General features: G+C 57.7%; 1 protein-coding gene across 1 annotated transcript; it reads left to right on the forward strand.

Annotated features, from left to right (window-relative positions):
• The first annotated feature begins 1,553 nt into the window (after positions 1-1,553).
• Positions 1,554-4,905, forward strand: LOC147095706 (putative G protein-coupled receptor 139). The gene is made up of 2 exons (XM_085974755.1): positions 1,554-1,804; positions 3,709-4,905. The coding sequence occupies exons 1-2, from the start codon at positions 1,735-1,737 to the stop codon at positions 4,620-4,622; spliced, it is 984 nt and encodes a 327-aa protein (XP_085830881.1). The 5' UTR covers positions 1,554-1,734; the 3' UTR covers positions 4,623-4,905.
• The last annotated feature ends 16,773 nt before the right edge of the window (positions 4,906-21,678 follow it).

Consider the following 21,678-nt stretch of genomic DNA (forward strand, 5'->3'; position numbering starts at 1 on the left):
TCTTCGCAAGGACTGTGCGGTGGCCAGACCGACCAATACTGTCATGGACAGATGCATCTGCGACAGGTAGATTAGTGAAGATGAGGTCAAGTAGGTATTTCCCTTGTGTTGGTTCTCTCACCACATGTCACAGGTCCACTCTTGCGGCTATATCCTTCAGGACTCGGCCTGCTCGGTCAGTACTTGTGCTACCGAGCCACGCATTGTGATGGGAATTGAAGTCCTCCAAGCAGAGTACATTCTGTGCCCTTGTTACCGTCAGTGCTTCTTCCAAGTGGTGATCAACATGGAGAAGTACTGATTCATCAGCTGAGAGAGGGTGGTAAGTGGTAATCAGCAGGAAGTTTCCTTGCCCTTGTTTGGCCTGATGCCATGAAACTTCATGGGGCCCGGAGTTAATGTTGAGGACTGCCAGGGCCACTTCCTCCCTACTGTATACCACTGTGCCACCACCTCTGGTGCGTCTGTCCTGCCGGTGGGGCAGGACATGCACAGGGATAGTGATCGAGGAGTGTGGGACATTAGCTGAAAGGTGTGATTCTGTGAGTATAATTATGTCAGGCTGTTGCTTGACTAGTCTATGGGACAGCTCTTCCAATTTGTTACAAGTCCCCAGATGTTAGTGAGGAGGACTTTACAGGGTCAATTGGATTGGGTGTGTCTTTGTCATGTCCGAATCCAATCGATGCTTTGCGGTCCATCCGGTTTTATTCCTATTATTGTTTTTCGTTGCAGTTTGGTACAACTGAGTGGCTTGCTAGGCAATTTCAGAGGGCAGTTAAGAGTCAACCACATTACTATGAATCTGGAGTCACATATAGGCCAGACCGGGTAAAGGCGGCAGATTTCTTTCTCTTAAGGACTCGGCCTTGCAGCATCCAATTCTACCTTTAAGGGAAGTACAGCTTTAAGACAACCACCCATTGGATCCTTGGTGCTGGAAGCCCTCTGACCTTTACAGGTTCCTCACACCTTCAGCATTCTCTGGATTTTGGCTCCAGATAGTGGGTGTGGGCAGCTGCCATGGGCACTTCCGCACTGGATCAAGGGGCATTCTAAAGACCCAATGCCACAAATCCAGAGAGGTTCAGGTCAGGTCAGTTACAGCACACTTCAACTGCATTGCACCTGACCAGCACCCTGGAGAAGGGAAGAGGAATATTGGCGCCTATATATTTTGCACACTAACTACTGTACACAACAATTTGTGCACTTTGTAGGATTCTGTGAATGTTCTTAGATGCCATGTGTTTCTTGTGTATAGGGAGACACTACCTCTGTAGTGGAGAACAATAAAAATGGAAAATAGATTACCTATTATTCTAATACCAAGATTGGACTATATAGGGATATAAATGGAGACACTTATTTCACTAAATACATCCTAAGAGTCCATGTCAATGTGACTGATCTCATGAATTAAAGTCCTTGTATTGGAATACAATACGCCAGTGCCTTAGAAGTGGAGTTTTAGAAATATTTTGAATCTAAAAAACAGTAATATTCTCCACTATTGTTTTTTCTGATTCCCACTAGGTAATGTTACTAAAATAATCTATTCCCTGATCAGTATTGCAGTGAAGCAGTTACCTAATCTGTTTGTTCAATGACTGTAACTAATGTCAATTATTCTGTACACTTGAGATTTCTCTCTGATATAAAGGAAGGTTTGATCTGAGGGTGTTTGATCTGTGAGTCCAGCATGCTGACGGGCACTGATACCTCTGAGCAAAAATGCAGCTGCCAATAATTGTTCAGATATCAGCAATTTTCTATCCAATTCTGGCAGTGATTGGTGTTCCTGGTAAGTCACTACGAACAGTTATTATTCAACTTTCTCAGTGTTAACTGTATTACTGTTCTTGCTGCCTGTCTAACAATGCTGTTTGTTTGTTTTGATGTGTTTGATTTACAGTCATTAGTTTCTGATATCAGTTAAATAAGCCACTTGATCCCATATTCCAGCATGTCCTTAATATAATCATCAGGCGGATAACAGGATTTTTCTGAAGTTCCAAAATCTACAATTGTACCAATTTCATTCTGGGTCACAATATTAAGGCAGATTATTGCCTCCCATGTCGCAGCACTAGGCAGGAGCAGCCCATCTAAACTGTACTGTTTCTTTCCAGCACTGGGATCACCACGGTTTCCTGTCCATGCCGTTTAAATGATGAGCGGGCAGCACAGAGCAAACCCAAGGTCTTGTTGAGCGTGGTTCGGACTGTCAGGAGAGGACAATCAGAGCCCAGCCAGCACTGCAGGTTTCTGGCCTCGGGGATCAGGATCTTCAGCCTACCGATCTCCACCGGCAGCCAACAGTTCCCGCTTAGACTTCAGGATGCTGGCGAGGGCGGAGATTGACTCTGGAAACCGAGCTTCCAATCTACAGACTGTCCAGCCTGTCCCAGAGACTTGGGTCAGCAGGAGTCCGGGGCAGATCTCAAAGCCACATTCTTCCCTCCACTGTTTAGTGGCACAGAGCATGAGGTAGACCAGGGCAATGAGACCGAGACTGGGATGTCCACCCCCGCCTCATTACCACCAGAGTCTTGATCATGTGCTGACTGCTCAGGTCAGGTTCCCTGGCACATCCCTGGGCAGCACTAAAGAGGTAGGAACTTGGCGGGCCATGTCCCTGAGCAGAACTAACATCCCGGGGTGGGTGCAGAGGTAGGATTTGGATAATCAGCCGTATATTGCTGAGTTGTGCATGTCAGGGTAGACAAGAAACAAGTTATTTAACTGGTCCTACTTTGTGTGGGTAATGTCACCCTTGGTTTAGACTGCTCCTGTCTCTGGCTCCGTCAGTAAACCATTAAACACCTGTTACTGGGCACTACTGATCTATTCTAAATCTCTGTCTCCAGGTTACAAGGAGCCAGTCAACCTTCCCCGGGATGACGCATCGTTGCAATACTTCTCGGCCATTATAAGTAATCTATTGTCAATCGGGCGATTAAAATATTTGATGCTCTATTGTAATATGCGTGTTTCCAATCATTACTTTGAATTGGTATTTTACGGACACACATCCAGTATGTCCAGTCACCCAGGTGCCAAACTGTTTTAACGTGGTTAATTTTAGCTGTTTGTAACTGGTTGCGAGTCCGGTGTGAAATTCTTTCTATTTACACTGTGCCTTCACACAACGTGGCACAGAGCCACCTGACCAACACCATCAGTCACAGGGCATGTACCGGGGCAACACCTTGCTAATGAATTCCTTCTGTCTCCTCACCCGCTGTGTGAAGTGTCACATTGTGAGTCCGATTATCACACAACTGGACGGTGCAATGTATCCCTCCGGTTATTGGTAATAAATGCGGCAGGTCCGTGTGTGTGGTGCACATTCTCATTAAAGTAATTCAGAGTAAAGCCGCAGGGGATGTGTGGGTGTTGCTCTACAATGTCTGTATTTACTACAATATTGTGTGAAGCGACCTTTGTAACAAAACAGGTAGAGATTGAATAAAGTCCGGGAAATCACTCTGATCCATAACAGCACGTTTTGTGTCTCGGAAGGAATATATTAATGTGTCTGGGTAAAGAATTGTTTTGCTCTGGAATTAATCATTGAGTTAACACACAGACAGAACGAGTTGAGTGAAAGCAAGTAAAAATCGCAATATTTTTCATTCATTTTCAAACAATGATAACACTTTTGTTGTGAGAATCGCTCATTTTCCTTTTTCCTCTTTCTTGCAGCTAATTTAATGACAATTGTGATTCTCTCCCGAGGAAAGTGCGGCCTCTCAAGATGCATAACTCGTTACCTGCTTGCCATGGCAGCGGCGGATCTACTGTTCATCATTTTTAATGTGATAATGTATGAGATTAATAATAATCATTTTACAAACTCATTCCTGAACTACACTCCTGTCTGCAGTCTCAGCATCACCCTGGGTTTTGTTGCCATTGATTGTTCCGTCTGGTTAACAGTCTGCTTCACCTTGGATCGATTTGTGGCCATTTGTTACCAGAAGCTGAGAGTCAAATATTGCACCGAAAAAACTGCGGCCGTCGTTATAGCAACAGTGTGTGGGATAACTTTTGTCGAAAATATTCCAATATACTTCAAAATTGAACATCAGGAAATAATTGACAATGAATCGTGGTTCTGTACAATAAATCCAAGCTTCTATACCTCACCCGTGTGGACGGCATTCTCCTGGTTTGACCTTGTTTTAACTCCATTCGCTCCATTTGTTTTGATTTTGTTGCTCAATGCTCTGACCATCAGGCACATCCTATTGGCCAGTAGAGTCAGGAGGGGACTCAGGGGCAGTAACAATACTGAGAATCACAAAGATCCAGAGATGGAGAGTCGGAGAAAATCGATAATTTTACTGCTCGCCATCTCAGGCAGTTTTGTCCTGTTATGGTTGGTAAATGTTACACATGATGTCTGTGTAGAAGTGATAGAAATTCAATATATGGCCACATATTCCGATAACCCTCTCACCATAATGCAGGAAACTGGGTATATGCTTCAGAGTTTGAGTTCCTGCACAAACACATTTATTTATGCAGCAGCGCAGAATAAATTCAGAGGGCAGCTGATGAATGTGATTAAGTCTCCCTTTGATGCAATTATTAAGTTAGTGAAATCATTGAAATAAATGATCACAATTCCGTGTATTTTCTAATTCTATTAATAGTTGTGTGACATTTTAGCAATCTCTCTTTCTCTGTTTCTTTCTTCCCCCTCCCTGATGCACAATATTGTGTGAAGCGACATGTCAGTCTGGATTGGGGATTGAATAAGGGCATTAGCGAAACAATGGAAAAGTTGCATTTATAGAGCGACTTCACAAGCTCAACACTTCCCAAAGCCATGTACAGACAATGAGACAGACCGAATAAACACATGGAAATCACTCTGATCCATAACAGCACATTTCTTTTGTATTGAAAATAATATTAATGTGTCGAAAGAATTGTTTAGCTCTCGAAGACAAGTTGCCTACACAACGAATCTCAGGCACCCCTCACTCACCAAAACGCAGTCCCCACTCACTCACTGACTCTCAGTCCCCGCTCACTCACTCACTCTCAGCCCCCCCTCACTCACCAACTCTCAGTCCCCCCTCACTCACCAACTCTCAGCCCCCTCACACACCGACTCTCAGTCCCCTCACTCACCGACACTCATTCCCCCCTCACTCACCAACTCTCAGTCCCCCCTCACTCACCGAATTTCAGTCCCCCCTCACTCACCGACTCTCAGTCCCCTCTCACTCACCGACTCTCAGTCCCGCTCAATCGCCGACTCTCAGTCCCCCCACACTCACCGACTCTCAGTCCCCCCTCACTCACCGACTCTCAGTCCCCCTCAATCGCCGACTCTCAGTCCCCCTCACTCACCCACTCTCAGTCACCCCTCACTCGCCGACTCTCAGACCCCCTCACTCCCCGAATCTCAGTCCCACTCACTCACCAAATCTCTGTCCCCCCTCACTCACTGATTCTCAGTCCCCCCTCACTCACCGACTCTCAGTCCCCCTCAATCACCGACTCTCAGTCCCCCCTCACTCACCGACTCTCAGTCCCCCCTCACTCACCGACTCTCAGTCCCCCCTCACTCACCGACTCTCAGTCTCCCTCACTCACCGACTCTCAGTCCCCCCCAACTCACCGACTCTCAGTCCCCCCTCACTCACCGACTCTCAGTCCCCACTCACTCACCGACACTCAGTCCCCCTCAGTCACCGACTCTCAGTCCCCCTCACACACCGACTCTCAGTCCCCCCTCACTCACTGACTCTCAGTCCCCCCTCACTCACCGACTCTCAGTACCCCCTCACTCACCGACTCTTAGTACCCCCTAACTCTCAGACTCTCAGTCCCCCATCACATACAGACTCTCAGTCCCCCTCACTCACCAACTCTCAGTCCCCCCTCACTCACCGACTCTCAGTCCCCCCTCACTCACTGACTCTCAGTCCCCCTCACTTACCGACTCTCAGTCCCCCCTCACTCACCGACTCTCAGTCCCCCCTCACTCACCGAATCTCAGTCCCCTCTCACTCACCCACTCTCAGTCCCCCCTCACTCACCGACTCTCAGTCCCCCCTCACTCACCGACTCTCAGTCCCCCCACACTCACCGACTCTCAGTCCCCCTCACTCACCGACTCTCAGTACCCCCTCACTCACCGAATCTCAGTCCCCTCTCACTCACCCACTCTCAGTCCCCCCTCACTCACCGACTCTCAGTCCCCCCTCACTCACCGACTCTCTGTCCCCCTCCCTCACCGACTCTCAGTCCCCCTCCCTCACCGAATCTCAGTCCCCCCTCACTCACCGACGCTCAGTCCCCCCTCACACACCGACTCTCAGTCCCCCCTCACTCACCGACTCTCAGTCCCCCCTCACTCACCGACTCTGATTCCCCCCTCACTCACCGACTCTCAGTCCCCCCTCACTCACCGACTCTCAGTCCCCCCTCACTCACCGACTCTCAGTCCCCCCTCACTCACCGACTCTCCGTCCCCCCTCACTCACCGACTCTCAGTCCACCCTCACTCACCGACTCTCAGTCCCCACTCACTCACTGACTCTCAGTCCCCCCTCACTCACCGACTCTCAGTCCCCCCTCACTCACCGACTCTCATTTCCCCCTCACTCACCGACTCTCAGTCCCCCATCACTCACCGACTCAGTCCCACCTCACTCACGGACTCTCAGTCCCCCCTCACTCACCGACTCTCAGTCCCCCCTCACTCACCGACTCTCAGTCCCCCCTCACTCACCGACTCTCAGTCCCCCTCACTCACCGACTCAGTCCCCCCTCACTCACCGACTCTCAGTCCCCCCTCACTCACCGACTCTCAGTCCCCCCTCACTCACCGACTCAGTCCCCCCTCACTCACTTACTCTCAGTCCCCCCTCACTCACCGACTCTCAGTCCCCCCTCACTCACCGACTCTCAGTCCCCCCTCACTCACCGACTCTCATTTCCCCCTCACTCACCGACTCTCAGTCACCCATCACTCACCGACTCAGTCCCCCCTCACTCACGGACTCTCAGTCCCCCCTCACTCGCCGACTCTCAGTCCCCCCTCACTCACCGACTCTCAGTCCCCCCTCACTCACCGACTCTCAGTCCCCCCTCACTCTCCGACTCTCAGTCCCCCCTCACTCACCGACTCTCAGTCCCCCTCACTCACCGACTCTCAGTCCCCCCTCATTCACTGACTCTCAGTCCCCCCTCACTCACCGACTTTCAGTCCCCCCTCACTCACCGACTCTCAGTCCCCCCTCACTCACCGACTCTCAGTGCCCCCTCACGAACCGACTCTCAGTCCCCCCTCACTCACGAAATCAGTCCCCCCTCAATCACCGACTCTCAGTCCCCCCTCAATCACCGACTCTCCGTCCCCCCTCACTCACTGACTCACAGTCCCCCCTCACTCACCGACTCTCAGCCCCCCCTCACTGAGACTCTCAGTCCCCCCTCACTCACCGACTCTCAGTCCCCCCTCACTCACCGACTGTCAGTCCCCCCTCACTCACCGACTCAGTCCCCCCTCATTCACCGACTCTCAGTCCCCCCTCACTCACCGACTCTCAGTCCCCCCTCACTCACCGACTCTCAGTCCCCCCTCACTCACCGTCTCTCAATCCCCCCTCACTCACCGACTCTCAGTCCCCCTCACTCACCGATTCTCAGTCCCCCCTCACTCACCGACTCTCAGTCCCCCTCACTCACCGACTCTCAGTCCCCCTTCACTCACCGACTCTCAGTCCCCCCTCACTCACCGACTCTCAGTCCCCACTCACTCACCGACTCTCAGTACCCCCTCACTCACCGACTCTCAGTCCCCCCTCACTCCCCGACTCTCAGTCCCCCCTCACTCACCGACTCAGTCCCCCCTCACTCACCGACTCTCAGTCCCCACCCACTCACCGACTCAGTCCCCCCTCACTCACCGACTCTCAGTCCCCCCTCACTCACCGACTCTCAGTCCCCCCTCACTCCCCGACTCTCAGTCCCCCCTCACTCACCGACTCAGTCCCCCCTCACTCACCGACTCTCAGTCCCCCCTCACTCACCGACTCAGTCCCCCCTCACTCACCGACTCTCAGTCCCCCCTCACTCACCGACTCTCAGTCCCCCTCACTCACCGACTCTCAGTCCCCCTCACTCACCGACTCTCCGTCCCCCCTCACTCACCGACTTTCACTCCCCCCTCACTCACCGACTCTCAGTCCCCCCTCACTCACCGACACTCAGTCCCCCTCACTCACCGACTCTCAGTCCCCCCTCACTCACCGACTCTCAGTCCCCCCTCACTCACCGACTCTCAGTCCCCCCTCACTCACTGACTCTCCGTCCACCCTCACTCACCGACTCTCCGTCCACCCTCACTCACCGACTCTCAGTCCCCTCACTCACCGACTCTCAGTCCCCCCTCACTCACCGACTCTCAGTCCCCCCTCACTCACCGACTCTCAGTCCCCCCTCACTCACCGACTCTCAGTCCCCCCCTCACTCACCGACTCTCAGTCCCCCCTCACTCACCGATTCTCAGTCCCCTCTCACTCACCGACTCTCAGTCCCACCTCACTCACCGACTCTCAGTCCCCCCTCACTCACCGACTCTCAGTCCCCCCTCACTCACCGATTCTCAGTCCCCCCTCACTCACCGACTCTCAGTCCCCCCTCATTCACCGACTCTCAGTCCCCCCCTCACTCACCGACTCTCAGTCCCCCCTCACTCACCGACTCTCAGTCCCCCCTCACTCACCGAATCTCAGTCTCCCCTCACTCACCGACTCTCAGTCCCCCCTCACTCACCGACTCTCAGTCCCCTCTCACTCACCGACTCTTAGTCCCCCCGAACTCACCGACCCTCAGTCCCCCCTCACTCACCGACCCTCAGTCCCCCCTCACTCACCGACTCTTAGTCCCCCCTAACTCACCGACTCTTAGTCCCCCCTCACTCACCGACCCTCAGTCCCCCCTCACTCACAGACTCTCAGTCCCCGCTAACTCACCGACTCTCAGTCCCCCCTCACTCATCGACTCTCAGTCCCCCCTCACTCACCGACTCTCAGTCCCCGCTCACTCACCGACTCTCAGTCCCCCCTCACTCACCGACTCTCAGTCCCCTCAGTCACCGACTCTCAGTCCACCCTGACTCACCGACTCTCAGTCCCCCCTCACTCACCGACTCTCAGTCCCCTCTCACTCACCGACGCTCAGTCCCCACTCACTCACCGACTCTCAGTCCCCCCTCACTCACCGACTCTCAGTCCCCCCTCACTCACCGACTCTCAGTCCCCCCTCACTCACCGATCTCAGTCCCCCCTCACTCACCGACTCTCAGTCCCCCCTCACTCACCGACTCTCAGTCCCCCCTCACTCACCGACTCTCAGTCCCCCCTCAATCACCGACTCTCAGTCCCCCCTCACTCACCGGCTCTCAGTCCCCCTCACTCACCGACTCTCCGTCCCCCCTCACTCACCGACTCTCACTCCCCCCTCACTCACCGACTCTCAGTCCCCCCTCACTCACCGACACTCAGTCCCCCTCACTCACCGACTCTCAGTCCCCCCTCACTCACCGACTCTCAGTCCCCCCTCACTCACCAACTCTCAATCCCCCCTCACTCACCGACTCTCCGTCCACCCTCACTCACCGACTCTCCGTCCACCCTCACTCACCGACTCTCAGTCCCCTCACTCACCGACTCTCAGTCCCCCCTCACTCACCGACTCTCAGTCCCCCCTCACTCACCGACTCTCAGTCCCCCCTCACTCACCGACTCTCAGTCCCCCCTCACTCACCGACTCTCAGTCCCCCCTCACTCACCGACTCTCAGTCCCCCCTCACTCACCGACTCTCAGTCCCCCCTCACTCACCGACTCTCAGTCCCCCCTCACTCACCGACTCTGAGTCCCCCCTCACTCACCGACTCTCAGTCCCCCCTCACTCACCGACTCTCAGTCCCCCCTCACTCACCGACTCTCAGTCCCCCCTCACTCACCGACTCTCAGTTCCCCCTCACTCACTGACTCTCAGTCCCCCCTCACTCACTGACTCTCAGTCCCCCCTCGTTCGCGAACTCTCAGTACCCCCTCACTCACCGAATCTCAGTCTCCCCTCACTCACCGACTCTCAGTCCCCCCTCACTCACCGACTCTCAGTCCCCTCTCACTCACCGACTCTTAGTCCCCCCTAACTCACCGACCCTCAGTCCCCCCTCACTCACCGACCCTTAGTCCCCCCTCACTCACCGACCCTCAGTCCCCCCTCACTCACCGACTCTCAGTCCCCCGTAACTCACAGACTCTCAGTCCCCCCTCACTCACAGACTCTCAGTCCCCCCTAACTCACCGACTCTCAGTCCCCCCTCACTCATCGACTCTCAGTCCCCCCTCACTCACCGACTCTCAGTCCCCCCTCACTCACCGACTCTCAGTCCCCCCTCACTCACCGACTCTCAGTCCCCCCTCACTCACCGACTCTCAGTCCACCCTCACTCACCGACTCTCAGTCCCCCCTCACTCACCGACTCTCAGTCCCCTCTCAATACAATACAAATCGCTTTATTGGCATGATAAGGTACAACTTATGTTGCCAAAGCATCAAAATACATTTATGGTTGAACCAAATCAGTCCCCCCTCAATCACCGACTCTCAGTCCCCCCTCAATCACCGCCTCTCAGTCCCCCCTCACTCACCGACTTTCAGTCCCCCCTCACTCACCGGCTCTCCGTCCCCCCTCACTCACTGACTCTCAGTCCCCCCTCATTCACCGACTCTCAGACCCCCCTCACTCACCGACTCTCAGCACCCCCTCACTCAGACTCTCAGTCTCGCCTCACTCACCGACTCTCAGTCCCCCCTCACTCACCGACTGTCAGTCCCCCTCACTCACCGACTGTCAGTCCCCCCTCACTCACCGACTCAGTCCCCCCTCATTCACCGACTCTCAGTAGCCCCTCACTCACCGACTCTCAGTACCCCCTCACTCACCGACTCTCAGTCCCCCCTCACTCACCGACTCTCAGTCCCCCCTCACTCACCGACTCTCAGTCCCCCCTCACTCACCGACTCAGTCCCCCCTCACTCACTTACTCTCAGTCCCACCTCACTCACCGACTCTCAGTCCCCCCTCACTCACCGACTCTCAGTCCCCCCTCACTCACCGACTCTCATTTCCCCCTCACTCACCGACTCTCAGTCCCCCATCACTCACCGACTCTCAGTCCCCCCTCACTCACTGACTCTCCGTCCACCCTCACTCACCGACTCTCCGTCCACCCTCACTCACCGACTCTCAGTCCCCTCACTCACCGACTCTCAGTCCCCCCTCACTCACCGACTCTCAGTCCCCCCTCAGTCACCGACTCTCAGTCCCCCCTCACTCACCGACTCTCAGTCCCCCCTCACTCACCGACTCTCAGTCCCCCCTCACTCACCGACTCTCAGTCCCCCCTCACTCACCGACTCTCAGTCCCCCCTCACTCACCGACTCTCAGTCCCCCCTCACTCACCGACTCTGAGTCCCCCCTCACTCACCGACTCTCAGTCCCCCCTCACTCACCGACTCTCAATCCCCCCTCACTCACCGACTCTCAGTCCCCCCTCACTCACCGACTCTCAGTTCCCCCTCACTCACAGACTCTCAGTCCCCCCTCACTCACTGACTCTCAGTCCCCCCTCATTCACCGACTCTCAGTCCCCCCTCACTCACCGAATCTCAGTCTCCCCTCACTCACCGACTCTCAGTCCCCCCTCACTCACCGACTCTCAGTCCCCTCTCACTCACCGACTCTTAGTCCCCCCTAACTCACCGACCCTCAGTCCCCCCTCACTCACCGACCCTTAGTCCCCCCTCACTCACCGACCCTCAGTCCCCCCTCACTCACCGACTCTCAGTCCCCCGTAACTCACAGACTCTCAGTCCCCCCTCACTCACAGACTCTCAGTCCCCCCTAACTCACCGACTCTCAGTCCCCCCTCACTCATCGACTCTCAGTCCCCCCTCACTCACCGACTCTCAGTCCCCCCTCACTCACCGACTCTCAGTCCCCCCTCACTCACCGACTCTCAGTCCCCCCTCACTCACCGACTCTCAGTCCACCCTCACTCACCGACTCTCAGTCCCCCCTCACTCACCGACGCTCAGTCCCCTCTCAATACAATACAAATCGCTTTATTGGCATGATAAGGTACATCTTATGTTGCCAAAGCATCAAAATACATTTATGGTTGAACCAAATCAGTCCCCCCTCAATCACCGACTCTCAGTCCCCCCTCAATCACCGCCTCTCAGTCCCCCCTCACTCACCGACTTTCAGTCCCCCCTCACTCACCGGCTCTCCGTCCCCCCTCACTCACTGACTCTCAGTCCCCCCTCATTCACCGACTCTCAGACCCCCCTCACTCACCGACTCTCAGCCCCCCCTCACTCAGACTCTCAGTCTCGCCTCACTCACCGACTCTCAGTCCCCCCTCACTCACCGACTGTCAGTCCCCCCTCACTCACCGACTGTCAGTCCCCCCTCACTCACCGACTCAGTCCCCCCTCATTCACCGACTCTCAGTAGCCCCTCACCCACCGACTCTCAGTACCCCCTCACTCACCGACTCTCAGTCCCCCCTCACTCACCGACTCTCAGTCCCCCCTCACTCACCGACTCTCAGTCCCCCCTCACTCACCGACTCAGTCCCCCCTCACTCACTTACTCTCAGTCCCACCTCACTCACCGACTCTCAGTCCCCCCTCACTCACCGACTCTCAGTCCCCCCTCACTCACCGACTCTCATTTCCCCCTCACTCACCGACTCTCAGTCCCCCATCACTCACCGACTCTCAGTCCCCCTCACTCACCGACTCTCAGTCCCCCCTCACTCACCGACTCTCAGTCCCCCCTCACTCACCGACTCTCAGTCCCCCTCACTCACCGACTCTCAGTCCCCCCTCGCTCACCGACTCTCAGTCTCACCTCACTCACCGACTCTCAGTCCCTCCTCTCTCACCGACTCTCAGTCCCCCTCACTCACCGACTCTCAGTCCCCCCTCACTCACCGATTCAGTCCCCCTCTCACTCACCGACTCTCGGTCCCCCTCACTCACATACACTCGGTCCCCCTCACTCACATACACTCAGGCCCCCTCACTCACCGACTCTCAGCCCCCCCTCACTCACCGACTCTCAGTCCCGCTTCACTCACAGGCTCTCAGGCCCCCCTCACTCACCGACTCTCAGTCCACCTCACTCACCGACTCTCAGTCCCCCCTCACTCACCGACTCTCAGTCCCCCTCTCTCACCGACTCTCAGTCCCCCCTCACTCAACGACTCTCAGTCCCCCTCACCCACCGACTCTCAGTCACCATCACTCACCGACTCTCAGTCCCCCCTCACTCACCGACTCAGTCCCCCTCACTCACAGGCTCTCAGTCCCACTCACTCACCGACTCTCAGTCCCCCCTCACTCACTGACTCTCAGTCCGCCCTCAGTCTCCGACTCTCAGTCCCCCCTCACTCACCGACTCTCAGTCCCCCCTCACTCACCGACTCTCAGTCCCCCTCACTCGCCGACTCTCAGTCCCCCTCACTCACCGACTCTCATTCCCCCCTCAGTCACCGACTCTCAGTCCCCCCACACTCACCGACTCTCAGTCCCCCCACACTCACCGACTCTCAGTCCCCCTCACTCACTGACTCTCAGTCCCCTCTAACTCACCGACTCTCTGTCCCCCTCCCTCACCGACTCTCAGTCCCCCTCCCTCACCGAATCTCAGTCCCCCCTCACTCACCGACGCACAGTCCCCCCTCACACACCGACTCTCAGTCCCCCCTCACTCACCGATTCTCAGTCCCCCCTCACTCACCGACTCTTAGTCCCCCCTCACTCACCGACTCTCAGTACCCCCTCACCCACCGACTCTCAGTCCCCCCTCACTCACCGACTCTCAGTCCCCCCTCACTCACCGACTCTCCGTCCCCCCTCACTCACCGACTCTCAGTCCACCCTCACTCACCGAATCTCAGTCCCCACTCACTCCCCGACTCTCAGTCCCCATCACTCACCGAGTCTCTGTCCCCCCTCAATCACCGACTGTCAGTCCCCCCTCACTCACCGACTCTCAGTCCCCCCTCACTCACCGACTCTCAGTCCCCCTCACTCACCGACTCTCAGTCCCCCCTCACTCACAGATTCAGTCCCTCTCTCACTCACCGACTCTCAGTCCCCCTCACTCACCGACTCTCAGTCCCGCCTCACTCACCAACTCTCAGTCCCCCCTCACTCACCGGCTCTCAGTCCCCCTCACTCACCGACTCTCAGTCCCCCCTCACTCACCGACTCTCAGTCCCCCCTCACTCACCAACTCTCAGTCCCCCCTCACTCACCGGCTCTCAGTCCCCCCTCACTCACCGACTCTCAGTCCCCCCTCACTCACCGACTCTCAGTCCCCCCTCACTCACCGACTCTCAGTCCCCCCACACTCACCGACTCTCAGTCCCCCTCACTCACTGACTCTCAGTCCCCACTCACTCACCGGCTCTCAGTCCCCCCTCACTCAGCGAATCTCAGTCCCCTCTCACTCACCCACTCTCAATCCCCCCTCACTCACCGACACTCAGTCCCCCCTCACTCACCGACTCTCTGTCCCCCTCCCTCACCGACTCTCAGTCCCCTTCCCTCACCGAATCTCAGTCCCCCCTCACTCACCGACGCTCAGTCCCCCCTCACACACCGACTCTCAGTCCCCCCTCACTCACCGACTCTCAGTCCCCCCTCACTCACCGACTCTGAGTCCCCCCTCACTCACCGACTCTCAGTCCCCCCCTCACTCACCGACTCTCCGTCCCCCTCACTCACCGACTCTCAGTCCACCCTCACTCACCGACTCTCAGTCCCCACTCACTCCCTGACTCTCAGTCCCCATCACTCACCGAGTCTCTGTCCCCCCTCACTCGCTGACTCTCAGTCCCTCCTCACTCACCGACTCTCAGTCCCCCACACTCACCGACTCTCAGTCCCCCCTCACTCACCGACTCTCAGTCCCTCCTCACTCACGGACTCTCAGTCCCCCCTCACTCACCGACTCTCAGTTTTCCCTCACTCACCGACTCTCAGTACCCCCTCACTCACTGACTCTCAGTCCCCCCTCACTCACCGACTCTCAGTCCCCCTCACTCACTGACTCTCAGTCCCCCTCACTCACCGACTCTCAGCACCCCCTCACTCACTGACTCTCAGTCCCCCCTCACTCACCGACTCTCAGTCCCCCTCACTCACCGACTCTCAGTCCCCCCTCACTCACCGACTCTCAGTCCCCCCTCACTCACCGACTCTCAGTCCCCGTTACTCACCGACACTTAGTCCGCCCTCACTCACCAACTCTCAGTCCCACTCACTCATCGACACTCAGTCCCCCCTCACAGACCGACTCTCAGTCCCCCCTCACTCACCGACTCTCAGTCTCACCTCACTCACCGACTCTCAGTCCCTCCTCTCTCACCGACTCTCAGTCCCCCTCACTCACCGACTCTCAGTACCCCCTCACTCACCGATTCAGTCCCCCCCTCACTCACCGACTCTCAGTCCTCCCTCACTCACCGACTCTCAGTCCCGCTTCACTCACAGGCTCTCAGGCCCCCCTCACTCACCGACTCTCAGTCCACCTCACTCACCGACTCTCAGTCCCCCCTCACTCACCGACTCTCAGTCCCCCTCTCTCACCGACACTCAGTCCCCCCTCACTCAACGACTCTCAGACCCCTCACCCACCGACTCTTAGTCCCCATCACTCACCGACTCTCAGTCCCCCCTCACTCACCGACTCAGTCCCCCTCACTCACAGGCTCTCAGTCCCACTCACTCACCGACTCTCAGTCCCCCCTCACTCACCGATTCTCAGTCCCCCCTCACTCAACAACGCTCAGTCCCCCTCACTCACCGACTCTCAGTCCCCCCTCACTCACCGACTCTCAGTCCCCCCTCGCTCACCAACTCTCAGTCCCCCCTCACTCACCGACTCTCAGTCCCCCCTCACTCACCATCTCTCAGTCCCCCTCACTCACCGACTCTCAGTCCCCCCTCACTCACCGACTCTCTGTCCCCCCTCACTCACCGACTCTCAGTCCACCCTCACTCACCGACTCTCAGTCCCCACACACTCCCTGACTCTCAGTCCCCATCACTCACCGAGTCTCTGTCCCCCCTCACTCGCTGACTCTCAGTCCCTCCTCACTCACCGACTCTCAGTCCCCCCTCACTCACCGACTCTCAGTCCCCCCTCACTCACCGACTCTCAGTCCCCCCTCACTCACCGATTCTCCGTTCCCCCTCACTCACTGACTCTCAGTCCCCCTCACTCACCGACTCTCAGTTTTCCCTCACTCGCTGATTCTCAGTCCCTCCTCACTCACCGACTCTCAGCCCCCCTCACTCACCGACTCTCAGTCCCCCACACTCACCGACTCTCAGTCCCCCCTCACTCACCGACTCTCAGTCCCTCCTCACTCACGGACTCTCAGTCCCCCCTCACTCACCGACTCTCAGTTTTCCCTCACTCACCGACTCTCAGTACCCCCTCACTCACCGACTCTCAGTCCCCCCTCACTCACCGACCCTCAGTCCCCCCTCACTCACCGACTCTCAGTCCCCCCTCACTCACTGACTCTCAGTCCCCCTCACTCACCGACTCTCAGCCCCCCCTCACTGACTCTCAGTCCCCCCTCACTCACCGACTCTCAGTCCCCCTCACTCACCGACTCTCAGTCCCCCCTCACTCACCGACTCTCAGTCCCCCCTCACTCACCGACTCTCAGTCCCCCCTCATTCACCGACTCTCAGTCCGCCCTCAGTCTCCGACTCTCAATCCCCCCACACTCACCGACTCTCAGTCCCCCCTCACTCACTGACTCTCAGTCCCCTCTCACTCACCGACTCTCTGTCCCCCTCCCTCACTGACTCTCAGTCCCCCTCACTCACCGACTCTCAGTCCCCCTCCCTCACCGAATCTCAGTCCCCCCTCACTCCCCGACGCTCAGCCCCCCCTCACTCACCGACTCTCAGTCCCCCCTCACTCACCGACTCTCAGTCCCCCCTCACAAACCGACTCTCAGTCCCCCCTCAATCACCGACGCTCCGTCCCCCCTCACTCACCGACTCTCAGTCCCCATCACTCACCGAGTTTCTGTCCCCCCTCACTCACCGACTGTCAGTCCCCCCTCACTCACCGACTCTCAGTCCCCCCTCACTCACAGACTCTCAGTCCCCCCTCACTCACTGACTCTCAGTCCCCCTCACTCACCGACTCTCAGTCCCCCCTCTCTCACCGAATCTCAGTCCCCCTTCACTCACCGACGCTTAGTCACCCCTCACTCATCGACTCTCAGGCCCCCTCACTCACCGACTCTCAGTCCCCCCTCCCTCACCGACTCTCAGTCCCCCCTCACTCACCGACTCGCAGACCCCCCTCACTCACCGACTCTCTGTACACCCTCAATCAGACTCTCAGTGCCCCCTCACTCACTGACTCTCAGTCCCCCTAATTCATCGACTCAGTCCCCCCTCACTCACCGACTCTCAGTCCCCCCTCACTCACCGACTCTCAGTCCCCCCTCACACACCGATTCTCAGTCCACCTCACTCACCGACTCTCAGTCCCCCCTCACTCACCGACTCTCAGTCCCCCTCTCTCACCGACTCTCAGTCCCCCCTGACTCACCGACTCTCAGTCCCCCCTCACACACCGACTCTCAGTCCCCCCTCACTCACCGACTGTCAGTGCCCCCTCACTCACCGACTCTCAGTCCGCCCTCACTCACCGGCTCTCAGTACCCCCTCACTCACCGACTCTCAGTCCTCCCTCACTCACCGACTCTCAGTCCCTCCTCACTCACCGACCCTCTGTCCCCCCTCACTCACCGACTCTCAGTCAACCCTCACTCACCGACTCTCAGTCCCCCTCACTCACCGACTCTCAGTCCCCCCTCACTCACCGACTCTCAGTTCCCCCTCACTCACCGACGCAGCCCCCCCTCACTCACCGACTCTCAGTCCCCCCTCACTCACCGACTCTCAGTCCCCCCTCACTCACTGACTCTCAGTCTCCCCTCACTCACCGACTCTCAGTCCCCGTCACTCACCGACTCTCAGTCCGCCCTCACTCACCGACTCTCAGTCCCTCCTCTCTCACCGAATCTCAGTCCCCCTCACTCACCGACTCACAGTCCCCCTCACTCACCGACTCTCAGTCCCCCCTCACTCACCGACTCTCAGTCCCCCTCTCTCACCGACTCTCAGTCCCCCCTCACTCAACGACTCTCAGTCCCCCTCACCCACCGACTCTCAGTCCCCATCACTGACCGACTCTCAGTCCCCCCTCACTCACCGAATCTCAGTCCCCCTCACTCACCGACTCAGTCCCCCCTCACTCACAGGCTCTCAGTCCCACTCACTCACCGACTCTCAGTCCACCCTCACTCACCGACTCTCAGTCCCCCCTCAATCACCGACTCTCAGTCCCCCTCACTCACCGACTCTCAGTCCCCCTCACTCACCGACTCTCATTCCCCCCTCAACTCACCGACTCTCAGTCCCCCCTCACTCACCGACTCTCAGTCCCCCTCACTCACCGACTCTCAGTCCCCCCTCACTCACCGACTCTCAGTCCCCCCTCACTCACCGACTCTCAGTCCCCCCTCACTCACCGACTCTCAGTCCCCCCTCACTCACCGACTCTCAGTCCCCCCACACTCACCGACTTTCAGTCCCCCTCACTCACCGACTCTCAGTACCCCCTCACTCACCGAATCTCAGTCCCCTCTCACTCACCCACTCTCAGTCCCCCCTCACTCACCGACTCTCAGTCCCCCCTCACTCACCGACTCTCTGTCCCCCTCCCTCACCGACTCTCAGTCCCCCTCCCTCACCGAATCTCAGTCCCCCCTCACTCACCGACGCTCAGTCCCCCCTCACACACCGACTCTCAGCCCCCCTCACTCACCGACTCTCAGTCTCCCCTCACTCACCGACTCTCAGTCCCCCTCACTCACCGACTCTGATTCCCCCCTCACTCACCGATTCTCAGTCCCCCCTCACTCACCGACTCTCAGTCTCCCCTCACTCACCGACTCTCAGTCCCCCCTCACTCACCGACTCTCCGTCCCCCCTCACTCACCGACTCTCAGTCCACCCTCACTCACCGACTCTCAGTCCCCACTCACTCACTGACTCTCAGTCCCCCTCACTCACCGACTCTCAGCCCCCTCTCACTCACTGACTCTCAGTCCCCCCTCACTCACCGACTCTCAGCCCCCTCACTCACCGACTCTCAGTCCCCCCTCACTCACCGACTCTCAGTCCCCCCTCACTCACCGACTCTCAGTCCCCCTCACTCACCGACTCTCAGTCCCCCCTCACTCACCGACTCTCAGTCTCACCTCACTCACCGACTCTCAGTCCCTCCTCTCTCACCGACTCTCAGTCCCCCTCACTCACCGACTCTCAGTCCCCCCTCACTCACCGATTCAGTCCCCCTCTCACTCACCGACTCTCAGTCCCCCTCACTCACATACACTCAGTCCCCCTCACTCACATACACTCAGTCCCCCTCACTCACCGACTCTCAGCCCCCCCTCACTCACCGACTCTCAGTCCCGCTTCACTCACAGGCTCTCAGGCCCCCCTCACTCACCGACTCTCAGTCCACCTCACTCACCGACTCTCAGTCCCCCCTCACTCACCGACTCTCAGACCCCTCTCTCACCGACTCTCAGTCCCCCCTCACTCAACGACTCTCAGTCCCCCTCACCCACCGACTCTCAGTCCCCATCACTCACCGACTCTCAGTCCCCCCTCACTCACCGACTCAGTCCCCCTCACTCACAGGCTCTCAGTCCCACTCACTCACCGACTCTGAGTCCCCCCTCACTCACCGACTCTCAGTCCCCCCTCACTCACCGACTCTCAGTCCCCCTCACTCGCCGACTCTCAGTCCCCCTCACTCACCGACTCTCATTCCCCCCTCACTCACCGACTCTCAGTCCCCCCTCACTCACCGACTCTCAGTCCCCCTCACTCACCGACTCTCAGTCCCCCCTCACTCACCGACTCTCAGTCCCCCCTCACTCACCGACTCTCAGTCCCCCCTCACTCACCGACTCTCAGTCCCCCCACACTCACCGACTCTCAGTCCCCCTCACTCACCGACTCTCAGTCCCCCCTCACTCACCAACTCTCAGTCCCCCCTCACTCACCAACTCTCAGTCCCCCCTCATTCACCGACTCTCAGTCCCCCCTCACTCACCGACTCTCAGTCCCCCCTCACTCACCGACTCTCAGTCCCCCCACACTCAACGACTCTCAGTCCCACTCACTCACTGACTCTCAGTCCCCACTCACTCACCGGCTCTCAGTCCCCCCTCACTCACCGACTCTCAGTCCCCTCTCACTCACCCACTCTCAGGCCCCCCTCACTCACCGACTCTCAGTCCACCTCAATCACCGACTCTCAGTCCCCCCTCACTCACCGACTCTCAGTCCCCCTCTCTCACCGACTCTCAGTCCCCCCTCACTCAACGACTCTCAGTCCACCTCACCCACCGACTCTCAGTCCCCATCACTCACCGATTCTCAGTCCCCCCTCACTCACCGACTCAGTCCCCCTCACTCACAGGCTCTCAGTCCCACTCACTCACCGACTCTCAGTCCCCCCTCACTCACCGATTCTCAGTCCCCCCTCACTCACCAACTCTCAGTCCCCCTCACTCACCGACTCTCAGTCCCCCCTCACTCACCGACTCTCAGTCCCCCCTCACTCACCGACTCTCAGTCCCCCCTCACTCACCGACTCTGAGTCCCCCCTCACTCACCGACTCTCAGTCCCCCCTCACTCACCGACTCTCCGTCCCCCTCACTCACCGACTCTCAGTCCACCCTCACTCACCGACTCTCAGTCCCCACTCACTCCCTGACTCTCAGTCCCCATCACTCACCGAGTCTCTGTCCCCCCTCACTCGCTGACTCTCAGTCCCTCCTCACTCACCGACTCTCAGTCCCCCCTCACTCACCGACTCTCAGTCCCCCACACTCACCGACTCTCAGTCCCCCCTCACTCACCGACTCTCAGTCCCTCCTCACTCACGGACTCTCAGTCCCCCCTCACTCACCGACTCTCAGTTTTCCCTCACTCACCGACTCTCAGTACCCCCTCACTCACTGACTCTCAGTCCCCCCTCACTCACCGACTCTCAGTCCCCCTCACTCACTGACTCTCAGTCCCCCTCTCTCACCGACTCTCAGCCCCCCCTCACTCACTGACTCTCAGTCCCCCCTCACTCACCGACTCTCAGTCCCCCTCACTCACCGACTCTCAGTCCCCCCTCACTCACCGACTCTCAGTCCCCCCTCACTCACCGACTCTCAGTCCCCGTCACTCACCGACACTTAGTCCGCCCTCACTCACCAACTCTCAGTCCCACTCACTCATCGACACTCAGTCCCCCCTCACAGACCGACTCTCAGTCCCCCCTCACTCACCGACTCTCAGTCTCACCTCACTCACCGACTCTCAGTCCCTCCTCTCTCACCGACTCTCAGTCCCCCTCACTTACCGACTCTCAGTACCCCCTCACTCACCGATTCAGTCCCCCCCTCACTCACCGACTCTCAGTCCTCCCTCACTCACCGACTCTCAGTC

The sequence above is a fragment of the Somniosus microcephalus genome, unplaced genomic scaffold (assembly GCF_052327205.1).
Source record: "Somniosus microcephalus isolate GS21.2 unplaced genomic scaffold, FLI_Smic_1.0 unresolved_chr1, whole genome shotgun sequence".
NCBI classification, from domain to species: Eukaryota; Metazoa; Chordata; class Chondrichthyes; order Squaliformes; family Somniosidae; genus Somniosus; species Somniosus microcephalus.